Source organism: Channa argus, chromosome 18 (genome assembly GCF_033026475.1).
Source record: "Channa argus isolate prfri chromosome 18, Channa argus male v1.0, whole genome shotgun sequence".
In the NCBI taxonomy this organism is placed as follows: domain Eukaryota; kingdom Metazoa; phylum Chordata; class Actinopteri; order Anabantiformes; family Channidae; genus Channa; species Channa argus.
Window position 1 is genome coordinate 18,658,482 of NC_090214.1, and position 27,713 is coordinate 18,686,194.

The 27,713-nt window shown below is 37.5% G+C and overlaps 2 protein-coding genes across 3 annotated transcripts; one reads left to right on the forward strand and one right to left on the reverse strand.

Moving 5' to 3' along the window:
• Positions 1 to 682: 682 nt before the first annotated feature.
• htr1ab (5-hydroxytryptamine (serotonin) receptor 1A b) lies at positions 683 to 2,605 on the forward strand. Its single transcript, XM_067485251.1, has one exon. It carries the CDS (start codon positions 1,094 to 1,096, stop codon positions 2,339 to 2,341), a length of 1,248 nt encoding a protein of 415 aa, XP_067341352.1. The 5' UTR covers positions 683 to 1,093; the 3' UTR covers positions 2,342 to 2,605.
• Positions 2,606 to 13,596: 10,991 nt separating this feature from the next.
• Positions 13,597 to 18,015, reverse strand: LOC137103972 (uncharacterized). 2 transcript variants are annotated; one of them, XM_067484752.1, is made up of 3 exons: positions 17,970 to 18,015; positions 16,469 to 16,850; positions 13,597 to 16,166 (listed from the first exon to the last, which is right to left on the reverse strand). In XM_067484752.1, the coding sequence occupies exons 2-3, from the start codon at positions 16,633 to 16,635 to the stop codon at positions 15,713 to 15,715; spliced, it is 621 nt and encodes a 206-aa protein (XP_067340853.1). In that variant the 5' UTR covers positions 16,636 to 16,850; positions 17,970 to 18,015; the 3' UTR covers positions 13,597 to 15,712. The 2 variants fall into 2 exon arrangements, with proteins under 2 accessions (XP_067340853.1, XP_067340852.1); XM_067484751.1 differs by having other exon boundaries at positions 17,885 to 18,011.
• Between the last annotated feature and the right edge of the window lie 9,698 nt (positions 18,016 to 27,713).

The following is a 27,713-nucleotide window of genomic DNA, read 5'->3' on the forward strand; positions in this document are numbered from 1 at the left end:
GGTTTAAGTCACATTTATAAATCAAAAACGTTACTATTAATTTTTCATGCTTTTTTTAAAGAATTAAAAAAGTTCATAGCCTTTACAATTAACCCGGTGAAAAAAGCAGCACCATCCATCTGATATTAAAAAGAAAGCCAAGCTGTAACATTTCTTTTTATTTTTCGCTCCTTTTTTTGAATGTGGATTTATTGCAAATGGACATAATGATGCTGTTTTTATGTCTTTACTTTCAGATGTTTGCCAATGATTACTAAAATTAATAAATAATTGCATTGTCATGTGTAATGTATTAGAATGCAACTGATAGTGGGATAACGCCAGGTGGCAGTATCCCACCCGGGGCCCCCAGTCAGCTGACCATACTGAAATCACAGCATAACGCCTGTTATTATGCTTACTGGAAAGAAACCTGGAGGATAAACGGTATATAAAATACTAAAAAGTTCAATATAAATCTGTTATATTTTTAATTGCAGCAGATTATATTTTAAGTTCAAAAACAGCAGGTAGGCTATACATCCAACAGCCTTTAAGAATATGTTCTGCTTCTTCTTCTGTAATATTCTATGATATTTATTTTTATTAGAAATAGTAATAATTGTAATTATTATTGTTGTTAATAATAATAATAATAATAATTATTATTATTATCATTATTATTATCTGTGGTGGTAATTTATTGCCCTATGTGCTTGTTTAATAAAAACTCTTTTGCTCTTTTGCATTCACCGAAATTTAAGCTCTGTAAAAAAGAAAAAAAAACATTTATTTAAACCGTCAGTTTGGGAAGCATACAAATATGTGTATATGTACACGTTTGATTTTTATTTAAAAACTCTTCACTGTGCTAACGACTAAACAGATACAAACAGGCAGACTCTGTTACATCTTCATAGACAAGTGACGCATTTTCCATCATCGGTATAAATGCATAGCATCATTCATCGTCAGCAGCCGAGACTCGCCGTTCAAACCCTCTCTGCAGCACCGAACAGTCCACTATGCCTTCTTCAAGGTGCGACGGTGTCATGCGCACCTGGCTCTCTAACAAGTAACCCAAGGTCTCCTAAACAAATTGACTTTACCAGAAATGGAGAGCACAAACAATACGACGGCCTGGTCTCAGTTCGACAACCCTTCAAACAAAACCCTCAAAGAAGACGAGGAGGTAAAGCTGAGTTATCAAGTGGTCACATCCTTCCTGCTCGGCGCGCTCATCCTGTGCGCAATTTTTGGGAACGCGTGCGTCGTTGCAGCCATCGCTTTGGAGCGGTCTCTGCAGAATGTGGCCAACTACCTTATCGGTTCTCTGGCTGTCACCGACCTGATGGTGTCGGTGCTGGTGCTGCCCATGGCCGCGCTTTACCAAGTGTTAAACCGGTGGACTCTTGGCCAGGTTCCCTGCGACATCTTCGTCTCCTTGGATGTGTTGTGCTGCACTTCGTCAATTCTCCATCTTTGCGCCATCGCTCTGGACAGATACTGGGCGATAACTGAGCCTATAGATTACTTGAAGAAGAGGACACCGAGAAGAGCTGCGGTCCTAATTAGTGTCACTTGGCTCGTCGGTTTCTCCATCTCAGTGCCCCCTATGCTGATCATGCGCTCACAACCCAGCAGCCTGGCAGAGGACAGGGCGAACCCTAAGCAGTGTAAAATCAGGCAAGACCCGTGGTACACAATATATTCTACATTTGGGGCTTTTTACATCCCACTGATACTTATGCTGGTTTTATATGGGAGGATATTTAAAGCTGCCAGGTTTCGGATCAGAAGGACAGTGCGTAAAACCGAGAAAAAGAAAGTGTCCGACTCTTGCTTGGCGTTGTCCCCCGCTTTGTTTCACAAAAAGGCTCACGGTGACGCACAGGGCAAGAGCTGGAAGAGAAGCGTGGTTCCGCGGCAACTGCCCAGCGTCAACGGCGCAGTGAAACACGCGGAGGACGGCGAGTCCCTGGAGATCATCGAAGTTCACAGCAACTCTAAAGGCAACCTGCCCTTGCCCAACACACCGAGCTCCGTGCCTCTGTTTGAGAACAGGCACGAGAAGGCGACCGAGGCAAAGCGCAAAATCGCGCTGGCGCGGGAGCGCAAAACGGTGAAGACCCTGGGTATCATTATGGGCACGTTCATCCTCTGCTGGCTGCCCTTCTTCATTGTGGCCCTGGTCATGCCCTTTTGCCAGGAGTCGTGCTACATGCCCCGGTGGCTGGAGGATGTCATAAACTGGCTCGGCTACTCCAACTCATTGCTCAACCCCATCATTTACGCGTACTTCAATAAAGACTTTCAGAGCGCTTTCAAAAAAATAATCAAGTGTCATTTCTGCAGACCGTGATGATTTCAGTTTTGTGGTGGCAATATAGACTCACCGCATCATTGAAGTTTGATCTACAGATGCACGCGAAGAGGAACAGCTCTAAAATCAACCTCATAATGGCACAAAGAGATTGTTCTGTATAAAGAATGATAAAATGATGTTGACTGTTGTCATCTTCATCGCTAAATATTTTCAGAGATGTCTGTTGCCTATGCATAGGTAATGCTGTGGTCATATGATTGAATCACCGTGTTTCTCATCTTGTTCTGTAATGTACAATAAAAAAAAATACTTTTTATTAAATTGTTCTGAAGTCATGATTTCAAAATATATTTACGCCTTTGATCAGTTTCCAGCTGAATTGTTTGGAAACGGAAGAAAAATAAGGGAAAGGTTAATGTATTCCTCTTTTTGAACAATCATTCAATCAGCAGAAAATTAACATATTTCAAATGTAAAAATTCATTAATAATTTAAGAAGCTGAAAAGTCAAATATGATCAGATTACAGAAACAAAAATATGAAGATGTATTGCTTGTGTAAATAGTATATCACTGGATTTCTTTCCGTTGGTAAGACAATACAATAACATTTGAAGATATCAGCTTTAGAAACTGTAGTGAACACTTCTTAAAAATAATTTTATAAAATGTTATACAGATTACACATAATGAACTTAAAGCAATAGTTGCAGTGGTGGTAACTTCAGATATTTGCTTGAGTGTGTTCAGTCTGTCTATGCAGATTAATGTTGCCCAGCACCTGGAAATGATTTATGGATGCATGGAAATTATGGTATTACACATCTGGTCTCCACAGAAGCAAAGCACTATTTTCTCTGCAGACCAGTTGAGGACAGTGCTACTTTCAAGTGTGGAGCTGCTTCCTTGTGTGAATAGAAAGGAGTTTGGCTTAATGACGAAAGCGCTTTAGCCCTGCAATCTCAGGCCATGCAGGTAATGTCTAAACAGAATTTTATTTAAAATTCTAATGGAGATCTCACGGTATCAAACATGCTGGGCAAGAATATGTAAATGTGGAAGTGTCTAAAATCGATGCTTAACACATCTTGGATGGAAAGGCACAGCCATAATATCAGAGTTCATGATTTGACATCAATAAAATTTGTAACAAAATGAAAAATAAAAAATACATGACACAAAAGAAATCGTCAGTTTTTTACAACCTTGTTTTAAAACTTCTGTGATTTGTCATAGTGAGAGTTGACTTCTTAAGTTAATCTTATAGACCCTTTACAGAATTGAATCCCTTGTAACTGAAAATGTGTCATCAAAGTGTCTTCAAACAGCAACGCGAGCCCCGAAACTGCTTCCCCACCTGCATTCTGATCCTCTCATATCATGCGTGTGTGGATCTTCTGTATCTCAGGGCTAATGCGGAAACAAAGACAATCCTTATTAGAGTCGGAAAACCAAACCAAACCATAGGTGAGCAGTCATAAATCAAATAAATAAAGTTGGTCGGGTGTTTCAAATAGTACCTCTCTGCCCTTTTCCTCCATCACTCCCAGCTACATAACATATAAGTCTATCTTAAAAAGGCTGCAAAGGGGCCACACAGATGGATGCTGGAGAGGTGGTCGCCATAGCGACATATGGGAGATGCAAACTCCAGGGCCGAGGGGCAATTACCTGATCAAAGGCCTGCTGTGACGCAGGAATACAGAGGTGTGTAGGGGCCTACAGCTGGCAGCTTCCTCAGACAATAAGCAGGTGAAGGTTTTCTTTGGATTGATTTTGTTTTTTTTTTCACAGTGACTGTGATGTCTTTCTCAACAAGAGTGCCGGAAACTTTCTCTTTTTAAAGTTGAACTTTCCTCTTTTATTTTAGAACAAATTAACAAATGTCTGATGGGTTCACACACACACACAGACACACACTTCCACTTAAGTTCTACAATGTTAATGCCGAATAAATTATATAAACCAAAGATTCCATGCTGTTTTATGGCGGCACCATCCAAATATTGTTATTCTAATTGTTATGTGCACACCTTTTTAGACACTTTTCACCAAATGTAGTCCAGCATATTTTGTTGCTTGGTAAATTCTGGGAACTCCACTAAAATTTTATAACAGTTCTTTGAGTTTAAAAATGCCCAGCAGGGTTGAGAATTGTAAAGCATGTTTCAAGTTTTATTTTTATATATTACTATTAAGTTAATTATTAATTAGTAATTAGTGGTTATTCAGTAAATTAGTCCCCAGTAAATGCATTGGTTCTTTGAGGCACTGCCATACCAGATTCCTTTGGGCATCTGGCTGAAGGACTAGACATCCTAGAGTTTGCCTCACTATAACATGATACTGTAATTGTCAGAAGCGGTGGGTGGGCTGCTGCTGACATAATTTATATTTTGACTCCCTGTTTGCTCTTGTAACAATTAGGACCTCTAAAGGGCTTTGTCACTTAAATGCAAACATGTAGTTGTAAGACATTTGCTGAGCAGACTGATGCTGTGTTACACAACCACTAGATGTCACAATAAAATAGAACTGTGTATCACAATTAGTGTTTTTGTACCAATGACATTTTTGTTGTTGTTTCTTTAGCGAAAAAACTATCACTGTAATTCCAATGTTTTACAAAAGAGTTTCAGTCTGTGGAAAGCTGTGCCAAGTACTTGCAAGGAGAAGCAGCTTTTTTTTTTTTCCCGTCTGGATTTATTTTGTGTCCGTGTCAGTGTGCGTGGAGGGTAACTGTCTCACAATCTGTCCATGATTGTAACAGCACATTTGTATTGATGCATTTCTGCCACCACATGTGTGTTATGGTGTCTCTTCATTGCCTAATTCCTGAGCTTTTATTTCATCAAATAAACAAGATTTGTCAGCCAGAACTGCACATTCTGTTTTTGAGGAGGAAAAATAATTTTCAAAACAAGAGCTTGAGGAAAAAAAAAACAAAGCATTCAAACATTTTCCTGATATAGGAGTAAAAATATATAAGGTCATGTAAAAATGAGCAGCGCAATAATGAAACTAATAAAACACTTTAATGAGGTTTAGAGATTCTGGTGTGTTCACCTCGGTTTGTTGTCTGTGCGTCCTCAGAGACTGCGGCTGAGTGCACTTGGCTTTAAATCAGTTTGCGTATTGCAGGAGGTGAAGAGTGTGGAGTAAATTTCATCTATACGCTCTTGAGCTGTCCCGACATGTCCTGCAGGAGTCCTGGTGGTGTTGTACTGTCAGAGGAATTAGATTATGGACTTTCCTAACGCTGCAAAATTCCTAAGAGAATAAATCCCTCTTTGGAGGGGATTTCTTTTTGAATTGTTGCTTCTAATAATCTTAGAGCAAAAGAGCAGAACAAGAACCTGCAGATGCAAACCTCTGCTGCAAGTATATGAAAAAAAGAAACTAATTATTTACAAATCGTATTTTTAAAACCACTGCATGTTGATTTTTTTGTGGTTGTAGCATCTTTCAAACTGTTCTAATAGTGTGTTGCTTTCTTTTCCAGTGTCCTTCGTTCGGAACAAACAATGGCTTTTAACTCCTCATAGCTCAGAGAGGCTGTAGTCAGTGCACTGCACAAGAATGCAATTTAACACGTTTGGAGAATAAAGGCTCCAATAATTCCCATTTTTGGAAATTAACAGCTAAAGCACATAATGTCAACGAAAGTGACTGCATTAGGAGAAACCTGTAATGCTTGTGACCCCCTGGCTTTTTCTCTAGTGCTCGACGGTTTAACATGTAGCCAAACTAACAGCTAAGCAACTGTAAGAGTAGCACAAATGGAGAAGGGTGATTATGAAAGTCAGTTCATCGATACAGTTCAATCTACAATCTACTGTTTCTTGTCCCACAAGTTTTACTGTCTCCTTTTAAGCTTTGTGATAACTTAGCAAAGTATTCTCTGCTCAAAATAACTTGAGATACTTAATAATTAGTTGCAGATCAGTGCTACTAAAAAGCAATAGAGATGTCAGTTAATGTTGCATTATCATGTTTATTACTTCTTTACGGAAAAATCAAATCAATATACTTAATGGTCTAATAACAATCTGACTGTCTTTAGGTAATTTTGTCAACACATTCAACATCAGATTCAGAAAAGTGTAACTTGTAACAAAGTATTACTTCTTCTTCTGATCAAGCTCGTGATGGAAGGATCATGCAAAAAATGGATTCCTGCTCACGCACAAGTGACTCTTCTGGAGCAATAAGTGAACAAATGAAGCCTCAGCTGTGAGGTCAGAATGTTTCAAAGGGCTCCTCCAACATTAATGAAGTCACGACTAATTATGAGTTCATTTTTATGAAATACCTTCATCAACCTGGGCTGGCGATGGATGTGAACTTTATCGAAATGAAGTAAAGGTAAAATATATTTTAAGTCTGAACTCCAGTGATGACAGTTTGTCTTTAACCTTAAAAGTCACTTGTTGAATAAGACAATAATGAACCCAGATTTTTTCAAATTAATGGAATTGATGCAGAATGTTTGATGTCCACATACAGTTGTGGCACCTCTAAAGCTCACACATTCACAGATTTGTTAAATTCATGCATGGACAAACAAGAACAGAATCACAGTGTGCAGCAAGGATGGACTGTCAGAAATTGGGGCCCTGGACAGAAACAGGTCCGCCATTGCTTCAATAGGCCTACAAGACCCCGAGATTCAACAAGACACAAAACAACTACATGTGAGGCAATTTGCAGTCATTTCGTGTTTCTGTAGATTATCATGTGTCTATTTTAGTAATTTTGCAACTGTTTGTGGTGATGTTTCCATTTTCAGTCACGTGTTTCTATTTTCTGTCTGCTTTTGCACGTCAGCTTTCTTTTTAATAATCTTTTAACTTCGTACTGTTTTTATTTTGTGCTTGTCTCTGGCATCATTTTGCTTCTCTTTGTGTTCATTTTGCATCCTTCAGTGGTGCTTTATATCAAAACGAATCTTATTTTCCTTTTGTAAGGGCAACCTATTACTTGAATAACTAATATTTCTATTCCATCACAAGTTTCTTTCTCTTCCCACTTTATTCTATTCCCAAACCTTAAATCCTAGCCGGTTTTGGTTCCCTAAGCTTGACCCATAAAACCTGTACCAGGTGTTGGTCCAGTCACTTTGTTTGAATTAACTGTCAAGTCATTTTATGTTGGATATCAAACAGATGCTTGTTGTTTTTTGTTTTTTTTTTACTCTTTAATACTACCTGCAGGTGTTGCTGCCCCTCTGAAGCTGATTTTTAAAAAGCCAGAATAAAAGTTAACTGAAAATCATTTGGTCTGAGTTTGTACTTTGAGTGTAAATTAGAAAGTAGCAGAAAAAGCCATAAAAATGCAAAGTTATGTAGATTTTTTTAATGTGTGTGTGTGTGTGTCTTACCTTTTTCATCTTATTGTGTGTTTCTAACAAATAAACAAAATCCCTAAAGGACTTTAATCCTTAATGATGGATTGCTCACTTTTTCCAATTACTTTTCTGAAGAACGAAAACAAGAGAGAAAAATGCTCATCATAAACACGACACAGTGGATGCTGATATTATTTTGGTCCACCAGACCCAGGGGCAGAGCCAGAGGGGGGTTGGGGTAGCACTGCCCACCTTTAGAATCTGACTGGCCACCCCCTGCCAGAGTGAAATAGATACTGTGTACATTTAAGGAGTTTTCATATACTTTGTCACAGTAGAATTCTGTTGCAGTTGTAGCCATGTTTGTTTCCTTCTCCCCAAGTGTTTATTATGGTTGATTTTATTTAATACATACAAACTATTTAAACTAACTATTTAAAATACATACGTTGCATATTTGATATTTCATACAGTGAAGAAATCATTTATAAACACACTTTGTGTTATTTGTGTGTACTCTATTGACACAAAACCAACATTTCTGTAATAGGAGTTTTGAAAGATTAGTTGCTTTTTCATTTTTTATATATTGTTTTACTGGTTTGGTGTAAGGTTTTGTGGATAATGTGTAGAGTTTAGCAAACATAGCCTTTAGTATCACAGATTCTGTTTAAGCAACATACATAAATGCAAAATGTAAGAAAACAAACTATTTTTTACAAAATAATTTTACAACAGAAAAAAACAAAAAAAAAAACAAGATCAACTCGAAAATCTTATGTGAAATGTTGAAGAAACAAAACAAAAGCGTGTAGTAGATAGTGGTTTAGTTTAAAAGGGAATCAACACATTATGTCTGAACTTTCTGTTAGGTTGCTTGGTCCAGTGCTATAGTGTCATAAGATAATTAGCTTCTGTGTGCACAATGTCTCAAAGCCAGCCTGTCCTACAAATGGGACATAGTGAACTGGCACATCTAAAAGTAAAAACTGGCTTCTTGAATCAGAATAAACCTTTTTTTTCTCTTTTGAGAACAGGAAACCCACTGTGCAATCATGTTTGTTCTGGACTATGGACTCTTTGATATATTTGAGCTCTTCCTCGCATTTCATGACAGGACAAGAATATTATCCTCAACACAAAAAAACAAGAGAATCACACACACTGATTTTTGTTTTTACAATTCATTTTTAGACTAATTTACATGAAATTAAATTTTTAAAAATTCTTGTGAACTTTTAAGAAATTTATATATTTTTTTAAGTGTTAAGTGTTTTTATATATTTAGCTTCCATGAAGATGCGATTAAGGGTTTGGAGAAGTCTTGTATCTGAGGACCCAAGTATAAGCTCTTGTCTTTTCTTCGTCTCTGCTAGAGTGTTTTTATTGTTTGCAATATAACCATTGGCTGCATCCCACTATTTGCTCAAGTAAAGGTCTTGTTTCTGGTATTATACAGATGTGACAGCACTGAAGACAACACAAACAATGACCATTTCCCCTCACTGTGATTGCACAGATTAGAAAATGACAAGAGGACAGATGCAATTACCAAGATTCTGCAACTTTAGAGTCAAGGGCTTCAGGGACAAACAGTCAATTAGCAGGAGTCAGGGTCAGATTTATGATGCAGCAGACTGTCAACTCGGTCAACACAGTTCACACGAACCAATTTTAGTTCTCTAGGACACACAGTTTAATTGATGTAACACACTCAAAACCAGGCTCTGCTTATACATTTCCATATATTGATGTTGCCACCTAAAGACTATTAGCTTCTGAAATTGGGGAGGAACTATGCCAAATCAAGATGCGGACAACTGATCTGCTCTGGTGATCCTTACCAGATACAGGATAAGACGAAAGGAAAAAAAACATGAGGTGATGTTAGGGAAGAACTGATCAATAGGGCAGACCTTGACTTTTTTACTAATCTTAACATCTTTTTTTAATGCCCATTCTCTTCATAATTGTAAATATAATGTTTCCCATTCATAATGGTGAATTTAAGGCTTCTTATAATGCTACTGGTATTTTATTTTTACCACCATCAATATTTACAACAAAAAGACAGCTTTGCTGAAGACTTTGCATAGGTTTTTACCTCGAGCTACATGTTGCGACTACAAAACAAGTGCACATAGTTTCTTGTGGAAATGAATACAATACAAAAAATAAATAAATAATCCATTTAATTTTTTCCTTTGATTCTTAGTCTTACAAATGTTTATATTAAATCTAATCTATATAAATCTAATAATGTCAAATTGGGCACATTAAACTGGAAGACACACTGACATGCTGATATTAATTTCTTGCTTGAACCTTATCGTACTAAATTTATAAAAATATACCGCAAGAACTGAGGTAATCAATAATAGTTGCTAAGGGATTGTTTAATACTGAGAGGGGCCCTGCTTTAATTTAAGACAAAGACACCTGCACATGCCTTCCCCTGACTCTCTATGTTATACTACAAAGCCATGAGGCCATGAGTCTCCTATATTTAATGCCCCCTAACTCCCCTGCCGCTCTGCTTCCTCTGAGAGGGAGTAATGTGTTATAGAAAACTGACCTTGGATCTGCCATTAATGATCCAGTCATATCTCAGCTGACATTTTGTGTGACAGCCACTGTCACTAGACAGCCTCTTAAAAACTCAGTGCTTTATTTACAGTCACACCATCATCTGGTTCCCTTCAAATCTGTTGCGTTTTTACTAATCTACAACTCGTTTTTTTAAACACTAGGATGCCTTGTGTCATGTACCCTGAGTGAATGGAGCAGACAGCAGTCAGGTGGATGTGAGCTGCAAGACAGAACGTCAAGCCTTCAGTGATGTTAAGCTTGTGCTACAGTCTGGATTTCGAATGCAAAATAGCTTCCTTGGATTCAATAACTCTGAAGGTTTTGTATGTTTATTTTGTTTGCAGTGTGGCAACCTGACACCATTCACTGGCCATTATTAGTGGGAGAGCTGTAAGCACAGCTCTCACACTATTGAGATCCTTTTCTTTATTATTATTATTATTATTATTATTATTATTATTATTATAGCCCGTTTTTCGGTCGCTATCTAGTCCTAGACGGTTTGTCGTAGAAACTTCGTTCCACTTCCTAAACGTAGGTCCCTTTTAGGACAGGGGTGGTATTACTTTTCTCATTAATAACTTTTATACTTTTTATTATATTTCACTTTTTATGAACTTTTTTTCCCATAGAAAATGAATGGAAGGCACTTAAAATTTCCCTTCAACTTGCCACTTTTCATCTGCCTCTTGTGTCGTCATACTTTGGAGTAGAAACTTCATTTAAAGTTTATACGGGTCTAGTCCCTTTCAACTTTTTCTGGGTGGATCAGCTTCTTTCTATCTTTTATACTTTTTGAATAATCGCAGTTTTAGTTTTAGGCAACTTTTGGAGCTTTTTCAACTTTTCCATTAGTGTGTATTGCGGAATGTTGGAGCAGCTAGAGTGGGTGACATCACACGCACTCTAACTTTTCAGCTTCCACTTTTAGCAACTTTTTTCCTTCTTTTCCTTCTTTCCTTCAGTCAACTTTAATCTTACATAAACAAACTATACATCAGAATGTAGGTATTTTTGTCTTCTTTCAGTAAATGTAACTCTCATAGTGACAGGACTGACGGTTCTTTCTCCAAGTGTCCAGAAGCAGAGAGAGTGCCGTCAAAACTCCCATTGGAGCCCATTATAACAGAGGTTCTTAAATTCTAATCAAATCACAAACGGGGGGCTGTTTTAAAATCGCCACCACGCCTTCATTTTATGGAGTATCTTCAAATAAAGTACATCAGTGTGTTCATTGAAGCCTTTTGTCACTCACAGTTTTTGAATTGTTTCGATAGGACTAATACTTTTTCATATTTTGAGCATTTTGCGAGGCATAGTCTCAGCACTTTTCCAGTCTGCCTTTGCATTTGGCTCACATGACTCAGCAGGCGGGCAGCGGGCAGCAGTCATTGTCATGGTAACGGACACAGCTGCATGACGTCATGTAATCAGCCTCAGAGCTGTGTCCACACACTTTACCTGAGTTTTTCTCCCTCAACATACACAGTGGAGACACACACAGACACACACCCTCACAGACAGGAAATACCCTTTCAAAATAAAAGCCTTTCATAATATGTTATCCACTTTTTAGCATTTAAATGCTAAAATGACTTTGTGGTGAAGTTTCCCTACACACACACCCTCACAGATAGGAAACACACTTTCAAAATAAAAGCCTTTCATAATATTTTATCCACTTTTTAGCATTTAAATGCTAAAATGACTTTGTGGTGAAGTTTCCCTACACACACACCCACAGACAGGAAACACACTTTCAAAATAAAAGCCTTTTATCATTCTTATTTTAATTATTTAGCATTTAAATGCTAAAATGAGTTTGTTTTGAAGTCTCCCTACAGTGGACACACAAACTACCACGCAGACACAGACAGGAAACACACTTTCAAATTAAAAGCTCTTTTCAACTTTTTTTTTTTTCAACAGTTTTTCAGCATTAAAATGGTTCCTTCATTTCTAATTAGTTACTTCTAGCTTTTTTCTTTACACTTTAATAGCAACTTTTTTACTTTGCTTCTTTTTTTTGTTTCTTTTAACTTTGGGAATATTTACCTTTTCCTTTGTTTCTTACTACTTCTTTCCACTTTTGTTAATCAAGTTGTTGCTTTTTCACTTCTTCCTTTACACTTTTAATAGCAACTTTTTTACTTTGCTTCTTTCTTTGTTTCTTTTAACTTTGGGAATATTTACCTTTTCCTTTGTTTCTTACTACTTCTTTCCACTTTTGTTAATCAAGTTGTTGCTTTTTCACTTCTTACTTTTTTCTTTACACTTTCAATAGCAACTTTTTACTTTGCTTCTTTTTCTGCTTCTTTACACTTTAAATATCAACTTTTTACTTATTTACTTCCTCCATTGTTACTTTCTACTTTTTTCTTTTCTTAATTCAACTTTTCCTGGGATTTTGGATTTCTTCCTTTTCTTGTCATCTTCTTCTTTCTCTTTTTGTTTGTATTTATCTCTCTTCAGCGTTTGCGGCTTTGAACGTACAAACGCCTCTGCTCTCAGCCGCTTCTGAGCGGTCGGCCTCTACCGGGCGACTTAACAGCTCTCCCACGTAATTTCCTTGGAAATTGCCTTTTCTAGTTAGCATTATAACAATGTGTCAGTAAGGGCTCGCTTCACTTGCTAGTAGGCTCAGAGGGTTATTATCCTGTTATGGTTTTAGCACAAAAAATGTATGCGACTGTGGGGCAGGAAGATAGAGCGGTTGTCCACCCATCCCCGGCTCCTCCAGTCACATGTCAAAGTGTCCTTGAGCAAGACACTGAACCCTAACTTAGTTGCTCCCAGTGAGTGTTTGCCAGCTGCATAGCAGCTCCCCCACCGGTGTCTGAGTGTAATTGTGAGTGTGAATGGGTGAATAAGAAGCAGTGTAAAGTGCTTTGAGTGCTAATAGGTAGAAAACTGCTGTTAAAGTGCAGAACATTTACCATTTACCATCACTACAACCACTAGATGTTCACAACTTACAACACATCTTGCTCATAATAAATATGCAGGTATAAGTTGACCTACTATACCAAAAACAATGCACTGATAATGACTAATTAAAACACTCACAATGAATTTCATAACAGTTGAGCTGGCTGTTTTTACCTTTCAAAGAAAGTTCTGTTAGTTGCAGACCATCCCCCTGGTGGACAAGCTTCAGGCTGCTGATTGTGAGTGGATTTGCAAAGTTAATAATCACATCTTTGAAGAAAATCATATAAAAAGGAGAATTTAAAATATATGATAGACCTACATGAATAATGGGGATTGCTATTAAAATATTATATATTTTGAAATGAAAATCTTTAATTAACATGATCCAGATCCAGAACACAAACACATTCATATTTATCCTCCTATAATATTCCCTCATTTATTTAATTTACACCAGAGTATATAGTTACAAATGACTTTGCTGCTCCTTCCTGCTCAGTTTACAACGAATTAAGAAACAGTGCTGCAGTACATACACACACATTAAGTTAACAGGCTTTTAGCATGGAGACTGTGGCCTTACTAGCAGACAGACTACAGATTTCACACGAGGTCTCAATTTTCACCCTGCAACAAACCGCCATCAACTCGTCTAATCTTTCCACATGAATTTACAAACTTGTAAAATTATAAATCATAGACCTGTTGGGGAAATGTGGTTGAATTTTGATAGAAAATTCATCTTAACAGCTTGTTACAGCCAGTGTGAACACTGGGGTTAGCAAACAAACACCACACAGATGTTACTTGTGTGTTAACAAAGCTACGTTAGAGAATCATCTTTGCTCATTTTCTCATTTCCCAGCTTAGTAAGTAAGGAATCGTTTTTTTCAAAGCTGCACCTGCACTAATTATGCTATATGTTTGTCAACTGCTGTACTGTGATTCTGAAATAATAATTTAAGGCTATAACTGAATGAAATGGAAAGCATGACAGAGGCAGAGACTAAGACTGGGGGAGGAAACAGAGAATAGGAGGAACCCTGTCATGGAAAAGCAGCTCAGGAAGTGGCTCCCATGTGAGGAAACAATGAGATCAGCTATAGTACACATACAAAAATGCTTATATTGTTTTGTACTAATAAGGATTGAAAGGGGTTAGGACTTTTAACTTGGGGTTTTTAAACGTGGTACATCACAAAATCAGTCTTTAAATTAATTTTTTTTAATTGTCATCATAGAATGCAGGAAAAAAAACTCTTAGTGTTGCCTCCAGTTTCCTCTCTACCAATCTCCTACACTGTGAAATCCCATGAACAAGAAATAATGAGCTTTTCTTTAATCATTAACTCACTGTAGATCAAGGAGATTGATATAATCACAAGATAAATGCTCATATACAGTCACACTAAATGGTTCCGGTTTTAAAATTAGTCATTTTAGAGCTTCTCTTCGTGACTTAAGCCCTGACTTAAATTAGATGTACGGCAGTTTGGGCAACACCCTTATTCATACAAAGAGTGATGAAGAAAAGTGGTTGATGTGTTTGGTCTGTATTTGTGCATGCACACTTCCCAAAGTGCCAAGTTATACCTAACAATGGTTCAAAACTGATCTAGTACATACACACCTCAGTGATTACTGTAGTTAGCGGCTCACTTACACAATGACAGTGATATTGGACAAATATGTACAGTGAGACATCTCCAAAGATACACTTAAAGATAAAATGTATATCACTCATGGATGTATGTTTTGCCAAACGATATGAATTCCGACAATAATTTTTTACTTGGTTTTGTATTAATTCGGTAACACATCGTTATAGTGTATAATATGGTCAGATTCTAATCACTTCATCGATCGGTCCAAGTTGATGTTTGTGCCAGATGTACTGTCAAGTTTCTCCTGACTTATTTTGTTGACATAAATGTGACAGTCATAGCTTCATGGTGACTTTTGGTGATTTTTGACCTTCAAAATCTAATCAGTTCACTCTGAAATCAAGGTGGAAGTTTGTGCCAACTTTGAAAATCTCTTTAAAGCATTTTTTAAGATATGGCATTTAGAAGGCAGGCAGGCAGGCAACCCTAAAAAAAGATTAAAAGTGAACATTTTTAGTTGGAGTTTATTTTAAACTTTAAAGTGTTCAGCTTTGAGCCTTATTATTAGCTTCGTCGGCATCAAAAGGAACTTTACATATTTTCAAAAAGCTATTGGTAGATCAAAACACATTCTCATACCACAGCATCAGATATTGAGGCTTCCTGAGCTGTCAAATTGTGCCGCTTTGTACGTCCTTTGGCGTACCCTTTGGTGTTATTATTGGATTCCAGACTTGGTCAAACTGCTCTACCAAATCTGATATACAGTAGGTGATGTCATTGAAAATGAAAATGTCTTGAGCTAGAAGCAAAGATATTTAATATAGGGAAACCAGAATTAAGTTTAGGATAATTTAAATAGTGTGCATGCAGTTTCTCACAGATCAGTCTTTTAGAACAACTTTATGGAATTTCCAATCATGTTCCAAGCCAGAGGTCAGAGAGATGAGTGTTCAAACAGGATAACTTTTGAATTGTTGGAGAGGCTAGAGAGCCTGGAGGGCTGGAAAGTTCCAATTCGGGAGTAGACATCTGCTTCTGAGCAAGCACCCCATGACAAGTGAGGGCTGGGTGGGTTGGTGTGGATAACTGGCAGAGGCAGGGCGAGAACAGGAGGTGCTGGAGGTAGAGTAGGTGGAAGTTGGACAGGTGGTGGAGGAAGGACAGAAGGTGGAGGGAGTGGCAGTGGAGAAGGAACCAATGAGGGTGGCTCTAGGGTGACATCAAGGGGTGTCACTGTGGATGAGGCTAGGACTGGCGGAGTAGTTTCAGGGATGGTCCTGTTCTTGACTGGTGGGTCCTGACATGGCGCAATATGTTTAAGTGTGTAGGTAGCAGTGTGGTAGAAGCTGAAGTACTCTAGAGCGTATCTCGCTCTACTCAGCCTGAGCCTTAAGGACACAACAAATAACATTATTTTCTTCATTTAAGCAGGTAAAACTCATCAACATTAATGTTTGCTGTTTAGCACAATGGATGTCATCAGTTTTACACAGTACTTTGTCATTTACCAAAGTAAATACATTACATTTAATTTTGGAGGGAATATGAATGGTTTAATTTAAGTTCAGCCAACACATCCACTTTACATAGTAAAGGAGGAAGACTGTGACTTCACATTCTCAAATTTAACTTGAGAATGTGCATTTAGCTGGTTTGTAACATCACACATTACTGTGCAACGAAAACCCACCTGTGTCTCAGCTGTAAGAGTTTGTACAGCAGCAGCAGGATCACAGCTCCAGCCAGGGTCACCAGCAGCACAGCCACCCTCACATCGAAGCGTTGTATATCAGCCGGTTCAGGTGAACCACAGGTCTTGGGTGGCTGTTGTGTATGTAGCAGGAGGGATCTTTCCATCCCACACCTCGGATTAATGATGGTCTGGATGGTACTGATAGGTTTGAGTATCTAGGCTGTGGAAGGATCTGGTGAGAGTTGTTTCTGGCGATGTGATGACCAAACTGCATCGCTGCCAGGTTTGATCAAGTGGAGCAGAGATGGAGTGATGTTTGCTGGAAATTATTTCCCCATCAGAGTGGGCCAAGAATGTAACTATTTAAGGATCTGATGCTCTGTAACATTGTAACATTGTAAGTTAACTTCCTCTTTCAGAATGTAGCTTCAACACAAAATAAAAACAAACATTGTCTACAACTTGTTTCTGTTTAATTGTTAATTAATAACTAACTAATTAATTAATTGACTCACATCAACATTGACAGCAGCGCAAAGATGTTCCTTTGTAAGCAACATCAGTATTTGGTGCGATGGGTGGATTGATTTTGGAGTCTCTTTGCTACAGCTACGGTAGTTTAATTCCCAAATGTTGCATTTTGGAACTTTGATGAACTTTTATGTGCAGTGTACTGCAGGACACAGTGGCACCACTGAGGAGCACATTCAGCATCACTACTAAATAGTAAACAAACAAAATTCATAAAGTAAAAGGGCTTCTACTTCACAGCAAGTAGAAGTACCACTATACTGAAGGTAAAGCTCTTTAATTGTGTTCAATTTAAAGACAAAAACTCCATTATAAAAGCCATATACTTTCAACAGTAATGATTCTGATGCTGGAGAAATGTACTAGTCTGGTCCAGATACTTCTGACAAACCAGAAAGGTAATTATTATTATTGAATTTTATTTAGATGATGAATTGATTTGTGATGCAGGTGGGTGTCGAGGTCCAATATTAACTCTCCTTTTGGGCCAATGTACAGTGGGGTTTTAGAGCTGAAAACTGCTTGCTGCTGATATAAATGCTGCTTCAGTGCTCCTGAAAACAGTTATGTTGTGGTCCATATGTGGAATGCCTTACAAACATGCGTTGGGTTGCGAGCCGACTGTCTGCGCACTAACAAAAGTAGGTTCCGCCTACAAAAACATGGATTCAATTCATTTCGGGGCTTTACTGTAGTTTTCTGAATTTTTGTTAGTGTTGTCTTTAGGTTGAATTCAATTTAAAACATTACAAAAGTCAATTTATAGCATATTAATTAATGAATAATTTATTTATAGCATATTTGTGAACAAATATAAGAACGATTGGTAAAGACAGCTTACTCATTTGGTGTTAATATGTTATATAAAAAAGTTAAACTTACTTCATTCAAATGTGATTGTGTGGATAAATTGATTTAAAAAAAAAAAGCACAAAACAGAAAAAGTGAACACAGCAAGGCCTATTACCTCTGTCGCTTTCCAGGACCAAATGCAGAGGCCCATGCATATGTCAATGGGAGGAAGCCAGTAAAAACAGCAGGAAACCCTGCACTTCCCTAACATCCAATACAGCACTTTGATTGGAGAGAATGTCCTATTGCCATGGTTACAGGAAATTGCTCAAGGATATGTTGTTTTAAGGACTTCGTTTTGAGTGGAGTGTAAGTCTGAAATACACACACACACACACATACACACGCACACACAAACACAAAAGCACCTAAAACTCAAAGCAATAGCTTCCACAAAATCTATTGGAGTTAATCAAACAAGCTCTTATTCTATCTAGAAATATTATTGTACATCATTACCCATCTATGTAGGTTAAAAAAGAAAAAAAAAGCCTTTTATCACATGTTTTACAAGCTGATACATAGGATGAGAGTCAGCAACTTAAGTCACAAACTGAAAGCTTTACAAGGCTTTTTTATTTTGGATAATTCAGGGAACAAAACAACGCCTAGAGCACCAAGGCATACACACAGTCTGACCTTTAGATCTGAGCTTTATCTGAGTAAAAAGAAAAAGTCAAATTGAGCAAAAGGCAGTTTGAAAGTAAGAAGGAAATGGCTGTTTCAGTCCCACCAAAGCATTAGTCTCTGCTGTGCCAGCGCAGGTCAACAGATGCAGAAAGATGGTGGCTGCTATGAAAGGCTGGGTGCTATCTGATTGAGCCGGTATTTGGGGGACGAATAAATGACACGGAGGCACAGAAAGAGACCGGCTCCGACGCAAGTCCAGCTCTCATTTATCTGTCTAATATGTTTTGATGCTGAGCCAAGCTGAAAGGGGGAAACTCTTAGGTCTCACTCAATATCCTCACAATCCTCTGATATTGAAGAAGAGAGTAATATTAAAAGATCTGTTATCAAAGAGCCAATTGTAGTTCTGGAGGGAGGTGATCCACCCAGACAATCTGCCAGAAAAGGATTCAGGGGCTGCACTGTTTGCTAAAATTAAGGTGATTCTAGAAATGAGTGTCTGATATCTACCATTAGCCTATTATTCTAAATGTAAAATAAGGTTTGAGTAATGAGGCTGAATACTGGCTTGGGGAAGGGTCACAGGTTCAGAACACGTCATCCACACCATACACAGTCTATTGTGCATCACTTTGCTGTGTTTTGTTGTGGAAAAAGTGAAAGTTTTTTTGTCATACTTAATTATTTTCACTAATTATTATTAGTGAAAAATGCAAAGACATAGGCATCCATTAGGTAATGATAAGGGTGATCAATTATGCCGATTGATTTTGACGATGATGATAACGGTGAGGGTGACCACAAGAAGGATGATAATGATCTCCTGATGATTAAGATGGGTGATTACTGAATACAGTAACTACATGACTGACATTTTTGAAGAACTCTCTGATTACAGAGCCAATCATAACGATCATGGTGATTAAAATGTGACAAGGATGAAGTTATGATGATGTTAAGAGTGAGGATGATGACAATTATGGTGATGATGATAATAATGATGACAATGATGATCAGGGATATTCCTTTTGATGAGTATGATGAGGATAATGTTACAATAATAATGATAATGTTGATGAAAATGTTGGTGGATAATAATAACTATGAATGAGGATGACGAGTTACTATAGATGATGGTTATAATGTTAATGATTAATGCTGAATATGACGAGGATGATAATAAGCCAGGATTACAATCCAGGAACATATCTCATATGACTTATATAACATATCAATGTTTTGCTATTTGTTTTTTTTTTTTTTTTCATTGATATCTTATTACTTTGTATGTATACTGTAGTACTATTATGTCTAACAGCTACTGGAACACAAACATTCCCTTATTAAAGTATCCATCTATCTATCTATCTATCCATCTATTAAAATGGAGCTGTTTACGATGTTTACATAATATTCTGATGAAATATTGTGTTTACTCTAGTGTTATTTAACCTTAATGTACATTAAGTCCATCACTCTCGAGTACAGTAACATCAGCAGAGGTGCCACTTCATTTGAACGGTCAGCAAAAGTCTAAAGATTGTTCAATCTAGGGAATATTTTTTTTTTTTGTAGCTTGTCGATGGGTCTATTACGTAGTTTTCCTTGGTAAAAGCGACAAAACACCTAATTTTAAAATGTAGGTCATTTTTATTCTGCACATTCTCCATCAACTACTTTTTAGTGATAACTAAGCCCTATGAAAACTGTTGATAATGTGGGCTGTGAACCCACCAACCCACGTTTCCAACCCACTCACGCAGGACAAAGACTTGCTCTCCTCACAAATCCCAATTTAACCCCTGCTAATATCAGTTTAATGCTGATGAAGATGACGACGCCGTGGTGATGTGACGATGACGATGATGATCTTGTGAGAATGATGCTGATAATGAAGAGGATGAAGGTGGCCCGCTGAAACTGCTGGCGACGATACCTGCAGCTGCGTAATAAACAGTGTGGTGTGAAAGGCAGCCGAGAGAATCCTCCAGTTAATGATCCCAGAGATGTAAATCTATTCATAAGCTCTTAATGTGAAGAGCTAATGTGGCCGTTTTCATCTGAATGTGGAGCCGCTGCTCTGACAGGCTGATGGAGCCAGCAGACGGCTGAAGTAGGAGTTCAGTGATTGGACTTTCTTTTCTGTGTGCATGACTAAAGACTACCAGGGTGCTGTTAAGTGCTCTTTTACTGTTAACCCACACTGTTAAATGCATAACTGCAACACTTTCTACTTACAGCAACAGTCTTCAAAAGTCTTTTATGATGGTAAGTAAGTATGAGGGAGAGTGGGATAAGAAAGACAAGAAGAAAAAAGAGTTCCGATGAGGAAGAGTTACTGGTTTCACGTAAGCTGGGGTAAAATGCTTAGTACTGCCAGAAACAGCTCCATTAAAATAAGACGATGCTGGTAGCAGCTCTTGTGTGGACTCAAGGTGCACAACTGTTAGTAGTGTTTTACTTGGACTGAAATACTTTCATCGTCTCCAGGTCATTTCTTATATCTGCTACTCTCAGTGCAACAATCATTTAAATGTTTTACATTTTTACTGTAAAAATGCACTTGGAGCAATTACACAGTTGTGACACTGACTAAGTAAAAAGTCAATTTCACACAGTAAATAATCATTGTTTTGTAGGAGGCAGCTTCATGTTTAGGGAGGATAATGCATGTTGTTTAATTTCTACTTGATACGGACATATCATATTTGTTTGACCTCCATGTTTGTGTCAGGACAGGTGTGCAATATTCAAAAAAATATAAAAATAGTCCTGCACATCCTGGCACTCCTCCTCTGTGTTTACTCTACACCAATCGTTAGACTATCCCTGTTTTCTTAATACTCGTGTATTTATCTACTCAAATGCAAAAATGATTATGATATCAAATGTTGACACAGTTTGATTTCTATTAATGAGCTCTGTGCCTATATGGACTTTCAAACATTAAGTAAAAGCCCCCGAAATGGCTTTGCTTTAGCAAAATATGAAATTGGTGTTTCTATGGGAAATGTTTTGATGACAAAATCTATAACATCTATAAAACATTTTATTGGTTTCTCAATATATCTTAAGGTGTGACACAGATTCCAGATGGAGATACAAGCTGAATAGTGTATCTAGTACAGATTTTGATTTATTTTTTTATTTTTTTTTGTCGTATGTTAGACTTTGACATTTATTTCATTAAACTACATGTCCGGCATATGCCCCACCTCTGTGACCCAACAGGAGAAGCAGTTAAGATAATGTATGGGTGGATGAAGCTAGAACGTACTGTTCATGACATGTTATTTTAGAATTGTAATAATTTAAGAGCACTATCAGTGTTGGCAAAATATGTTAATATTTGATTCCTTTACGTGTTTTTGAATGTTGTGGTGCATGCACATGGTGCACTGCATCCATGTGCCAACCGAGAAGGTCCTTCTGTAAAATATGACTACGTAGGTTCTTTGTATAAGCCAAAGATGCAGCCAAAAACACATACTACTGTTCAGTAACATCTAGAAGCTATCATGTGTTTGGACACGTAAGACTTTGTGCGGGAGTAGATCCTCATTACTAGTATGTATTCAATTAAAGTACATTAAAAGGGAAACATTTTGATCTATTTAGACAATAAAAAACATTTGAACCCTCAATTTAAACAAAGAAAAGAATACTAGGATTTTATTTGCGTTACATAATTGTTTCACGGTGAATCTACTGAATTATTGATTTTTTTACATTTAACATAAGAGAACTTTATTGCATTACCGTGATAGCATAAGGTTCAAAATTACAAAACTTCTTTGAGTTAAACCAACATAACCATCTTATTTAAAACAGACTACACATGACACTGAATAAAGATTGTCCTAATGTGCTGTAGGTACTTACTAGACCCCTAATAGCCCATTCCCCTCTCCAGCTGTGCAGTGTTAATGTTCCCTTGAGATGTTTGTCTTTTATGTTTCCAAAAGCGTCATACAGATCGCATTATATGAAGCTTCTTCTGCATGAGTTAAACAATTTTATCTTGATCTGGTTGTAATCATGAACATTCACATGGTCAAAAAGTAAGTTAAAGCCTAAACCTAATACTCCTTAGCAGTCGTTTTTTTTTAGCGCTTGTTTGAAGAGACAGGCTCACAACCAACTAAAATGTGACCGTGTGTACAATAAAAACATAATTTGTGTGAGTCAAATTGTGGAATCCAACCCCTCCAGATGATCCAAAATGGAGCAGCATGAGGCCTTTTTGTTCAGCCAAAACAGAAACATGTCACCACACTCCTCAGATATCTGCACTGGCTTCCTGTGACTGAACCAGCTCTACAATCCCTCCCTGCCACTGCACTCTGCCAAATGGCTAAAAAGCTGTTCAATCACACTATGCTCTCTATAGTTTAACGTGAACATAAGCTATTAACTGTTCCAAAATTATGAATTTTGTCATCTTTTCACCGCTGCCTGTTTTGTTGATTACTGTTTATTTTCACTCACCGGTGAGATGCTGAGACTGACAATTGTAATTTGCATATACACAGAGATGTTAGACATGAAAGAAACGAAAAACATCTGAGGGTCCCAGCAGCAGTCGTATTGTAAGGAACCAGCTATGGAATGTGGTGAATATTTGATTTGTAAAAATCATTATTCCTTCAAAACAATCTGAACTGGTTCATTTGTGGACTGGATTTATGTTCACTGTCTGATTAATGCCCTACTTTTGAATTTTAGTTTTCTGATTTGTGTCAGAATGCTCAGTAAATGCATTTCCTTACCAGCCATTTCAGCCTAAAACTTACTGAAATGGCATATAAGCCAATGCTAACTTAACTCTATGCACAATCAGCTAGTTTAAATGTTTTTTATTTGTTTAAATGTTTTTTATTTATGTTTTTAAAAACTAGTGCATCCCCCTTGATAAATTAACAATAAATTAACTTATTTCTAATTAGGGACATTTTATTGGCTGAATCTACATTAAATATTATGTTGTTGGAAAAATAAACTTTGTTTTTAATTTTTTTTTTGGAATTAGAGGATAAAAACATTTGGACCTACAGTAACAGTATATAAAATTACTAAATTCCCAGATATATTATGAATGACATTACCTTGATCTCTTCAATAGTGGCTACAACCAGCTGCTAAGCATAAAAAAAACAAAAGTAAAAAATGTGAACATTTAAAATAAAACAAAACAACTGAATTAAATGAAATAATTTAATCTGTGGCAGTTTTTATCCCGGTATTTTCTTATATACTGTATCTCCAGAGGATTCGACAGTCAGGCTCAGTTACACCTCAGGAGCTCAATGTCTCACTCCTGGTCATCTTAACACTGACTGACTGCATGGACTGAACTCTTGAACCACCTAATATGTCACAGTGGCATCTACTCATCAGACTGACTGCCCCTTAAAAGGGAAAAAGGGAGCAGTAATTGCTTAATTAACATGCAAAGTGTCATTGTTAATGGCTCAGCACTTTCTGCTCCTCCCAGTCCTCCCGACACCACATCTGTCAGTCAGTCAGTCTGGCTCTGATGGCTATCTGCACTCCCACATGTGTGTCTGTGTCCCCAGGCCTCGCGCTGTCAGATCAGCTTTCCATGGCAGACAGCACAAGGTCATCAGATGACGACCCTCGGTCAGGGCTGCCCCGCGGTCGCTTAGCTGTCCATATGCATTTTCAGTCAGCCGTTGTCCTGCGCTTACCACCAATCAGTGTGGCTTTGCTCTGCAGTGGGGCTTGACCCACCCACTGTGAAATACAGTAGCTTTATCTAAAAGCATGACTCCTGACATTCTGGGAAAGTCACTGATGGATTGTCGTACTGATGTAACATCTTGAGTAGAGATGGAGACGAGCATACTTTGGACATTCAGCCTAACCATAACAATTAAAGCTACACTCCAATCTACCCATGAACAAAACAAACAAATAAACATACAAAAACTGTTTTCAACCCAAACTATTTTCCGGTAACTGTGAAAAACCATCACCATACACTGGAACATCCATGTGAAAATATATTTGAAATAAATATCATACCTTTACCATTCAAAGAGAATAATTGCTGGCACAAAAAATAAGGTAAAAACACTATTTTTGAAATTAGTGATGAAAACCCTGACAGAAAAAATCCTAGACAATATAGGCAAATGCCTATAGGCTCAGCGATAGCCAGGGAGCCCCCTTGTGGCATAATTAGATATAGGCTATTAGTATATTTAAAAAATTTAAAGAAAATTGCTGTGTGCTTACAGTTTTAATATTTTCTGCACCATGGACACCATGATTGGGGAGACAAAGATTAAGCACAGACAGTGTTTGGTTTATACAGCCTTGGTGCAGAACTGTAAGGTGCAGAAGGAGAAAGGACTGTTTACAACGCAGATGGGAATGGTGCATTAATTAATAAATCTTATGAATCTCAGCCAGTCACAGCACAGGTCTCAGTTCTAAAACAGCTGAGGGAGGTGTGAGGACTCAACAAATTATGAACCGGCTTCTCAAGAAAAACATGTTGACATGTGGATGTTGCAGAGTAAAGCAAACACAGACCTCTATCCAGTGCTGTTCTCCTAATTCAACTCTCTCGTGTTGTAAATTGAAACAACAAAATGCTTTTTATAGCATTATACATCTCAAAATCACAAAGAAACACTATTATTAACTCCCCATTTTTAAGCCCCAACAAGACCATGTCTCCCACTTGATGGGCAGCACTCTGACTTCTTACAGACCAGCTGGACAGGCAAAATTATTGTGTAGCATCCTGCCGTCATTTATGCGGGTTTAGTGAAGGTAAACACTGTGGACAGTCATATGTAACAGCAATGTGCTCTGAAGTAAGACTTGTCAAATCTGAGGCTATGGTCTCTTAGCCCCCAATATAGCCCATAGCTACTTAAATCAGAGATGATGGCTTAAATGTGGAGAAGATGTTTTTCAAGCAGTATAAAGCAGCCGCTGCCAACTGAAAGAATCAGTTATACTGGTTTAAAGATCATACAGATACTTGTAAGTCGCTTTGGATAAAATCGTCTGCTAAATGCTGAATTGTAAATATAAATCAGTGGAGTGTAATTTACTGGAACACCAGCATTCCTACTGCAGTGTTAATCGGTTTAGAAATGATGAGTTTTATTCAGTCACTTTTCTTTTTTAAAGGGTCTGCAGTGGATTCGTCACTAAAGTGATTTGATCCCAACCTTCACGTTATGAGCGAGTGCTTGGACAAAACTCTGGATATCACATTGTGTGGCTGGTACACCAATTTTCAACAGAGAATTAATCAGTGAGAGACAACTGAGAAACTAATCACTGACCAACTGACCATTTACTCACCTTGAAATTCACTTTCCCTGTCTGTGTATTTTGTGTCACATGCACAGTGCTTATTCAAACATGAGAGATTTATTCAGATAAATTCAGATTTATTCAGAGTGGTCAACTCAACAGCCCCTGTCTACCTCAACTCCCTCATTCAGGTCTACAATCCCTCCCACCCATTGAGCTCTGCCATCGAACGGTGGTCCCATCACCACACAAAGGATCCCAATCAAAACTCTTTAGCTCAGTGGTGCAATGATGGTAGAACAAGCTCCTAAACTCTGCACGCTCAGCATCCTCAATATTAAAAGAAACTGCTGAAAACAGAACTCTGCTGCAACTTCCTATGCATTTAAATCTTTAAAAAGTCTTTCTTGGACTTGCATCTCATAAAATGGAAACGCTTTTTCCCATAGCACATTGATCTAAAGATTTCTCCTTGACCACTTGAGAGTTTTGCTTGCCTTGTACCTTACTTGTAAGTTACCTTGGATGAAAGCATCTGCCAAATTACCAAATGTAGATAAAGCAGAGCCAGAGCACAAAGCCCATCACACACACCACCAGGCAAATAAAACCAGGCTGGTACAAAGTAACCACACACCTCCAAACATTGTAATTGTAATAATGTTCCAGTGTCAGATTATTGGGAATCAATAATGTGTCCAGACTAATCTTTCCAACTATTGTTTTCGCATTTTTCTCAATGACTTCATTGCTATCTGCCACCTTACTTATAAATTTGATTAAAAATGCTAAATTAAACTCAAACACTTAGTCTTGCAAAACTAAATCTAAAATTTTGGCCATGACTATTAGAATTGCTCTATTATTTTTTAAATAAACAAAACAATGTTGAAAATGTATAATAACAAAATTTTGGCCTAATAGTAGCAGAATCTTTTTAGTGACAGACCCTCAACAGGTCTTTGGTTCTATTGACAGCTAGGTTTAATTTCTAAATAATTTAATGTAAAAGCTTTAAAATACACTTATAAATATGACCATTACTTTATTCATTCATTATCACAGCCCACATTTACAAATACAAACATACTATACAACTCCTTAAGATGCTTTATCTCTGCAGCTTTTTCGACACTTTAATCTTTGAGATGTGAGCGTGGATTTTATATTTCCAGGCCTCCTAATTCTGAATGGTCATTAGTGTCAGACTTGGTTTGTCTTGAACGAGGAGATGCGAAGTGGGTTAAAAGGTTTTCATTAGTTCCGAACCAAATGCTTAATATAGGCTTCACACTCTTCAAGCAATGGTTCAATCAACTTTATCATTTCCCAGCTTGTTCCAAATTCATGCCTCTGTTGTTGAAGTAAGAGTTTGAATTCTTGTCAAGGTGTCTTAGAACGAATTATATGGTGAGGACTGTGTCTGGTTCACCCGCTTAACACTCTAAGGTGTATTTGTGACACTGGAAGCAGTGGTTAGGTAACATAAGTCATCCTGCAAAAAATATAAACTCAAACTTTTCTGATGAAATTCTTTGTGTTGCTAAGGAATGAACCTTCTCATTTAAACCAATTTACTGTCAATTTACTATGTTGTTCTGAAGTTTGCAACCATATCACTCAGTTCTCATCAGCGGTTTTTGGTGTTCAAACATCCAGAAACAATCCAGAAAGTCGTAAAAGAAAATCAGAAAATATGAATTGCATCTTCATTTGTATGAGAGGATCAAACTGAAGATGTGGTGATATACTGTAGCTGAAGTTGCAACTTAAGTAAGTACAGTACATTGATACTGAGTTTCTCAAAAACCCAGGACTAAGAAGCAGTGTGAGGTCACTACTGCAAAACTACATGGGTAAATAGTGCAGTGTCTTAACAATCTACAGTGTGTAATATTAATACAAGAGTCATTGACTCCAGAAAACTCTGTAG

What these genes read in the sequence shown, in the direction of transcription:
- htr1ab (XM_067485251.1), top strand. Translation starts at nt 1,094, where the DNA reads ATGGAGAGCACAAACAATACGACGGCCTGGTCTCAGTTCGACAACCCT.
- LOC137103972 (XM_067484752.1), bottom strand. Translation starts at nt 16,635, where the DNA reads ATGGAAAGATCCCTCCTGCTACATACACAACAGCCACCCAAGACCTGT. An exon ending in CTCTTACAGCTGAGACACAG is followed by an intron (nt 16,167 to 16,468) that starts GTGGGTTTTCGT and finishes TGTGTCCTTAAG; the next exon opens with GCTCAGGCTGAGTAGAGCGA.